Source organism: Tupaia chinensis, unplaced genomic scaffold (assembly GCF_000334495.1).
Source record: "Tupaia chinensis unplaced genomic scaffold, TupChi_1.0 Scaffold000058_1, whole genome shotgun sequence".
Taxonomy (NCBI): Eukaryota; Metazoa; Chordata; class Mammalia; order Scandentia; family Tupaiidae; genus Tupaia; species Tupaia belangeri.
The window spans coordinates 746058-753783 of record NW_006159516.1 but is presented as its reverse complement, the minus strand read 5'-3'; the positions used below and the strand labels follow the sequence as shown (position 1 = coordinate 753783).

At 40.7% G+C, this 7726-nt stretch overlaps 1 protein-coding gene across 4 annotated transcripts in view; it reads right to left on the bottom strand.

Annotated features, from left to right (window-relative positions):
• Window positions 1–5861: 5861 nt before the first annotated feature.
• Window positions 5862–7726, bottom strand: part of LOC102490673 (C-type lectin domain family 2 member F-like) — a 16593-nt gene continuing 14728 nt past the window's right edge. For all 4 annotated transcript variants that reach the window (XM_014592506.2, XM_014592503.2, XM_006141574.3 and 1 more), the window contains one exon: window positions 5862–6432. Coding sequence is in view for 1 of the 4 variants with exons in the window: in XM_014592503.2 (XP_014447989.1) it covers window positions 6420–6432 (13 nt within the window). In the remaining 3 variants the exon portion in view is untranslated. The remainder of the gene's footprint in view (window positions 6433–7726) is intronic.

Sequence of the window (7726 nt, the reverse complement as noted above, 5' to 3'; positions counted from 1 at the left end):
ACAGTATGTTGACATTTATAAAAAGCTGCCAGACTGCTTTCTAAAATGTGTCTGATTTTCAGTTTTCCCCAATAACATATGAGTGTTTCAGATCTCTAACAGCACTCATGTATTGTCAAGTCTGGTTTTTATTTTGACTTTTAGAATAAGAAATTATTTGTTCAGCACAATTTTTATTATCATGTTTAATTGTCATATAATAACTGCACATATTTATGGCATAATGTGTGATTTTTCAATATGTAAACACAATGTGTAATGGTGAAACCAAGGCAGTCAACATGTTCACAATCTCACTTTTATCATTACATTATGTTCTGAACATTCAAATTCCTTCTTGCTATTTTGAAATAAGCATTGTCACCAACTATAGTTGCTCTACTGCGTTAGAGGACTCCAGAGCACACTTCACTTATCTATTCGCAATTTTGTATCTGTTAGCCAAGTTCTCCCTCTTCCTCCTCCCTCCCCTTTTCGGTTTCTGATATCCACCATTCCACTCTCCACTTGGATGCCATCAAATCTTTTAGCTTCCAAAATGAGAACATACAGTATTTGTTTATATGAGAACATATGGTATTTGTTTCTCAGTGTCGACTTATTTTACTTAGTATAATTTCCTGCAGGCTCATCCTTGGTTATGCTGAGTAATACTCCACTGTGTACCACATTTTCTTTATCCACCATCAGTGCTGGGTGCCTAAGTTGACTTCACATCTTGGTTATTGCAAACAGTGCTGCAATAAACAGGAACGCAGGCGGATCCACCACATATGGACTTCTTTTCCTTTGCAGTGGAGTTATAGGATTATAAAGCAGTTCCATTTTGAGGCTTGTTTGTTTTGTTTTTGTTTTTACTTTGCTAAAGGGTGTGTGTACTCACCAGAGACAGAGAGACAGAGAGAGAGAAAGAGAAATCACCCTCTCGCTCCAAGGGATGAGGGTGACACCACAATCCCTTTTCCATTCACTTAGTGGGCTTTTGGGCATGTGCATCCAGGCGCCCGGCATGTTTTGCAAGCTGCTGGATCTGGAACTCAAACTGCCCAGTTGACCATGTGGGATCCAGTCACCTTAGCCATCACGCTGCCAGCTGGCTCTGTAATTTTAAGGTTTTTTTATGGAACTGGCTCGTATCTTTTTTAAACCTTAGATATGGTAATAGATACATATTGATATTTTGTATTGTTTTTGTTTGTTTCTTCCGTGTTTTTAAGTTCATTTAGTTTTCCATGAGAAAGAGAAACAGGCAGAGAGACAAGTGCCCCCACAGGGTCCCCACTCCATGGCCCATTCTTAGCTTTGGCCAGCCCAGAACATGCGCCTGCACACGTGATTGACACATAGAGGATGCAGACCCCGGGACCTTCCCCCGTGGTCGCATTGCATCACCATTGTGCTACCCTATGGCCCTATTTTTTAACAATTTTTTTTTCCTTTTTATTTCTTCCATGAGTGAGAGAGACAGAGAAAGTCAGTGCCTGCAATCGGGCCTTGATGTTGCCATCTCCCCCAAGCAGGGCCCACCTTGGATCATGAGCACACGTGCTAACACATGTGCTTGGGACATCTCTGGACTTGAACCTGGAACCTTTCCACATAGCTCAGCCTCACAGAGCATTGCGTGCTATCACTCTGCCACTGCCCAGTCCCCTCATGGTAAACATCTTTTTATGTGCATATTTATTATTCAGGGATCTTCTTTGTTGACATGCTCAATACTTCGCCCACTTTTAATTGAATTATGTATTGTATTACTGAATTGTAAGAATTTGTTTTGTATTTTAGGTCTGAGTCCCTCATCCTATCCGTGTTTTGAAAATGCTCTCTCCCAGTCTGTGGCTTTATTTTTTATCATGCTTACTTGGAACGTCAAAAGTATTTCATTGCAATGTCAAACTTACCACTTTCTTTCCATGTGTCTTCTATGGGATCTCTGGTATCTCGGGGTCTTTTGTTTTCATTTTTCACTAGACATTTAATTATTTTATTTTATTTTATTTTTTGCCATAGGGCAAGTGCACTCACTGGAGGGAGACAGAGATAGAGAGGGGGGAAGTGAGAAATCGCTCCCCGGGGGGATGGTCATGCTGTAATTAATCCCTTTTCATTCATTCCCTTGTAGGATTTTGGACACTGCACACATGCTCCTGGCATGATTTTCAAGCTGCTAGGCCCAGGAATCAAACCACAGTTGACCATGTTGGAGTCCAGGTAGGGGTGGCCTTAGTAAGTGCCTACTGGCCTCTACTAAGCATTTTAAAGTTTTAACTCTTAGATTTAGGCTTTTCATTCATTGTGAGAAACGTTTTGCATAATGTTGCTGGAAACGACCACTGAGAAACCAAGTACCACTCAGAGAGTAGAACTCAGGTTTAAACGTTGGTCGGCCATCCCTGAAAAACTCGTACTCTAAAGTCTGGGCACCAATTTGCGGAAGTTACAAGGGTATATAGTCTGCATCATGGATGTTGCAGACCAAGAAAACCAGAAAAGTGGTAAAATAGTTGCAATCCAGCTTGTAACATTTCTTGGCAGGCAGTTCTCAAAGGTAGCATAGAAACACTTCCAGTTGTTTCAAGCACTACTATTGAATAATTTTGTTTCCTTTTGAATTACTTTGTCACTTGTTGAAAATCCAAGGACCTGTGCCTGGGCATACGTCTTGGTTCTAGTTGGTTTCATCGACATGTTTTCTGTTCCTATCTTCATGCCGCACGATCTTGCTATTTGCCGCTTTATATTCAATCTTGAAATCAGATGTGACTCTTCAGTCCAACAGAGAGTCGCCTGAGGCGCACAGGAAGGTACAACTGGAGACACAGAGATCTGAGACCTACCAGGGAGGTGCCTGCTAAGCTCTCTCATCCTCCATATTTAGCAGGCAAAAGACGAAGGAAAGTTAACTTTAGAGAAAGTTGCTTCTTAGAGGATTAAAAAGAGTAATTGCTGGAACAGGTTGATTTCAGTATTGCTAAATGGGGTATGGCCAAGCCAGAGGCTGGACAGAACACCTTGGAATTTGGAGAACACATTCATCAGATCACACACCCATCTAATGGCCTCATGTCATTTTCCAGCAAGAAGGCAAGAGACACTTAGGATTCAGTAATCAATTTTCCCTGAAGTCATTCGATCGGAGTTCATAAATCCAAGGTATTCTAGAAGCATGGTACTTCTGCTGTTCCCTAACAATCAGAGGATTTATACCTCTGACTTTATTGTCCCTCCCTTCAGAAATTTTTATTATTCTAGGTCATTTTTATATTCTTATACCTTTTAGAATGTTTGATTTTTTTTTTTAAAAAGCCTGTTACAATATTTATTCATACTGCATTGAATCTATTTGATGGGGTGTCAGAAGGTGATGCAGAGGTAAAATGTGACACACTGTGAAGCTGACCCATGAGAGGGTCCCAAGTTCAAGTCTGGAGACCTCCTTGAGCATGCCAGGGGCACATGGTGCAGGCGAGCCAGGGATGGATTGTGATGGGAAGCCTCTACTGAGGGCACTATCTCCCTGCTTCTCCCTCTATCACTCATGGAATAAGTAAATAAATATACTTTAAAAAATTAATAATCTGGGGACAGTTGGCATCTTTTGTTCTGTTTTGTTTTGGAGAGGTTTTATGCTACAGAGGCATGCACAGAGAGACAAAAAGTGAGAAATCACTTCCCAGGGGGGATGGCCACACCACAATCTTTTCTCCTCCATTCTCCTCTCGGGATCTTGGGCACACACACACGCGCCCGGTGTGAGTTTAAGCTTCCGGGTCTGGGACTCAACCCGCGGTTAACTATGTGGGAGTCCAATGACGTGGCCATTATGCCATCTGCTGGTCCCAACAGTTGACATCTTAATGACATTTCATCTTCATCATGAGTAATGTTTTTTCCTGCCTTTGTTCAGGCATTCTTTAATTGGTTCTCAGCAATGTTTTATAGCTAGTTTTACAGATATTGTTAACTATATTTCTAAGTATCAATACAAATGTATTACATATTTAATTTCAATGTTGTCTTCTTTTTTTTTTTGGAGAGGTTTTTGATATAGGGCGCATGCGCTCGCCAGACAGAGAGAGACAGAGAGACAGAAAGTGAGAAATCACCCCCCAGGGGGGATGGTCACACCACAATCCCTTCTCCTCCATTCTCCTCTCAGGATCTTGGGTACACACGCACACACGCCCGGCGTGAGTTTAAGTCACCGGGTCCGGGACGCGAACCACAGTCGACTACATGGGAGTCCAGCGACTTAGCCATTACGCTAACTGCTGGTCCCTTCAATGTTGTCTTTTGTTAGGAAGTAGAAACACAATTAATTTTTCCATATTGACCTTCTCTTGGGACTTTGCCAAACTATTCAGTTTCGTTATCTATTTTGGAGAGTTCCTGTTTTTGTTTTTTAGTTTTAGGATATTATATCTAGGCATTTATGGCATCTGAGAATAAAGGTCATTTTGATATTTTTTTCCGAGGGGCATTTCTTTTTCTAGCCTTACTGCACTATTTAAACCCACTGAAATTGTTGAGTAGTAGGGGCAGATCATCTAATACTACAATATCTCCAGTAATAGGAAAACACTGCCTTGCACCATAAAATACATAGTGTTTATAGGTGCAATTGATCAGCATGAGAAAATTCTCTATTTTTAGTGAGCTAATCTGGCTAGATATTTATGCATATTATTGATCTCTCCAAAACACACGGTATTATTTTATTTTCATTGATTTCTTTTCTGCCCTTATTGATTTGTTTTTACTTTATTTAACTTTAGTTCTAGTTGGGGTTTTTTCCTTTAATTTTCTTTCTTTTTTTTTTTTTTTTTTGGAAAGTTTTTTCTTATGGGGGGGGTGCCGCCCTTTTGCTATAGGGTGCGTGCGCTCGCCAGAAAGACAGAAACAGAGAGACAGAAAGGGAGAAATCATCCCCCAGGAGGGATGGCCACACTGCAATCTCTTCTCCTACACTCTCCTCTCAGGATCTTGGGCACACATGCACGCATACCCAGTGTGAGTTTAAGCCACCGGGTCTGGGACTCAAACCGCTGTCGGCTACATGGGAGCTCAGCAACATAGCCATTATCCCTTTTTCCCTTAATTTTCTACTGTTTCAATATGGAAACCTAGACTCAAGGCCTTTCTTCTTTTCCAATATTAGCATTTTACAATCTTATTCCACAATATAATGTCGTGTTTTCATTTCCATTTGATTCAAGATATTTCACAATTTTGTGATTTTGTTGTTTATCTAATGTATCAACTGGGAGCACATTTTTACCTTCTAAATATATGGCAATTTCCCAGATACCATGTGGGTTATTATTGGCTCCTACTTTATGTTGTTGTGGTCAGTGTATTACTTTTAAATTTCTTTATTTTTCAGGATGTATTTCATCTTCTCTCATGACCCAAGTATGATATGCCTTGAATTTTCTGTATGAACTTGAAAAAAAAATGCACTATGTTCTTGTTGAGTGAAGTGTTCTGTAAAGATTAAAGTTGCTTAATAGCATTGTTAAATCTTTTTGTTTTATAAATGACTAATTATTCTATTGGTTACTGAGAAAACATTGAAATGCCCAATGGTAATTGTGTGTTTGTCTACCTGGCCTTTCAATTCAGTTTTTCATGTATTGTAAAACTCTGTAAGAGCCAGCAGATGGCATAGTGGTTAGGTTTTATTTAATGAGAGTCAAAGAGACTGAGAATGACAAAAAAAAAAAAAAAAAACCAAGAATCGTCAACATGGTTATGATCTCCAAATCCTCCACCTCCAGCCTTTCAGCCAGCAAAGAACCCCAATATGCACGGGCCTGGTATGGACAGGACACCGGGAACTAACCTTGAGCTCCTGGGCCTGCACACATCTGGTACGGACAGGACACCGGGAACTAACCTTGAGCTCCCCTATAGCTTCCAGCATTGCAGGGTGCTGTACCACTGCTAAGCTGCTATGGCTGGGCTGTGTTCATGTGTGTGTGTTTGACAGGGTCTTGTTATGTTGCCTAGGTTGTTGGCCTCAAGCCTGGAATCCTCACACACACACATTTTTTTTTTTTTGTATATAGCATGCATATACTTACGTGCTTCTGAATGTGTAAACACAAGCTTCTATATATAAATAAATGCACCTGTGTAGGGGCTTATAATAAATGTGAAAATTAAAAGTATGCTATACATCAAATTGCAGAAGATGTGAGATTCTAAAGGGCAATCGTGAAAAATCTTACATAGATTTTCAAAAGAAATAAGATTCAAATCTGTTCAATGAATCTGGGACACTTTCTCCAACTTTTGAACTCTAAGTATGTTGAGAGTTGGTAGAGAACATGAAGAGTATGTGAAGACTTTTCTTCGGAGAGAGCTCTTGTCATTTTAATATTTTCCATGCCCAACCAATGATATTTTCTTTCTTGTCAGGGTTCAGCACTGAAAAATAAAAAAGGGGGGAAGGGTTTATTATCATTATTATTAGCTTTATTATTAATAAGGTTCTATTGAAAACGTCAGCACAGATGCATAGAAACATACCATGGCAGTACAAAAACAGTGGGCTTCCCTATCCTGCCCCTCAGAGTGAGGCAGATGACCTACAGAGCCATCGACAACACAGGAGAAGTCACTGGGAAGCAAAATGAGCTCCATGCAGGAACTGATCCCGAGTGTGATGGAGCAGTGAGTGAGCCAGGCCCAGTCCCTGATTTAAAACTACTAAGAAGATAAGTCGCCTTTTCTCCTGGGAATCTTTCGAGAAAAAAACCTCTTTTTATGAAAATGAAACAGAAAACTATACCTTCTGTTCTTTGATAGCACGTATATAAACACACGTGTACTGCTTGCTGCTTTTTAAAGTTGCATATATGCATACATTCATCTCCCCATTCTTCTACTCAGTCAACATTTACAGGGTGTCTAATTCAGCTTGCATACCTTTCTGGGTTCCTACACTGTATCTATGAAAGAAAAAAAAAAAAAAGGTCCTGCACTCATGGGGTTTCCAGTCTAGGAAGAGTAAACATTTTACTTTTGTAGTTACGTATTTTGTATTACATATTTACAAAATACTCTCGTGAGAGATTGTATTCTTAAACATGTTTAAAAACTAAAACTAATAAATCATATGGTATTCAGAATAGAATTTTTTTTGAGAGGTTTTTGCTGTAAGGACGCATGGGCTCACCAGACAGAGACAGAGAGACAGAAAGCGAGAAATCACCCCCCCAGGAGGGATGGTCACGCCGCAATCCCTTCTCCTCCATTATCCTCTCGGGATCTTGGGCACGCATCCACACGTGCCCGGCGTGAATTTAAGCCACCGGTTCTGGGACTCGAACCAACCGCAGTCGACTATGTGGGAGTCCAACGACATAGCCATTACACTAACTGCTGGTCCCAGAATAGAATATGTTTTATGGAGGACGAAGGGAACAGAGCTCAGGTTAAAGTGTGGAGTAATGCTGAGGTGTAGGTGTGTTGCCTATAATTTTGTTTGTTTGCTTTTTAGGCTTTTAACATCAGGTGCATTTTCTTGGAGAGAGACAAAGATAGAGAGGGAAAGTGAGAGAGAGAAAGCACCCCCTGGGAGGATACCCAGACCGCAATCCCTCCTCCTTCATTCTCCTTTTGGGATTCTGAGCACGCACACACATGCCCAACATGACTCTCAAGCTGTGAATTCGGGACTTGAACAGTGACTGGCCGTGTGGGAGTCTAGCGCCTTAAC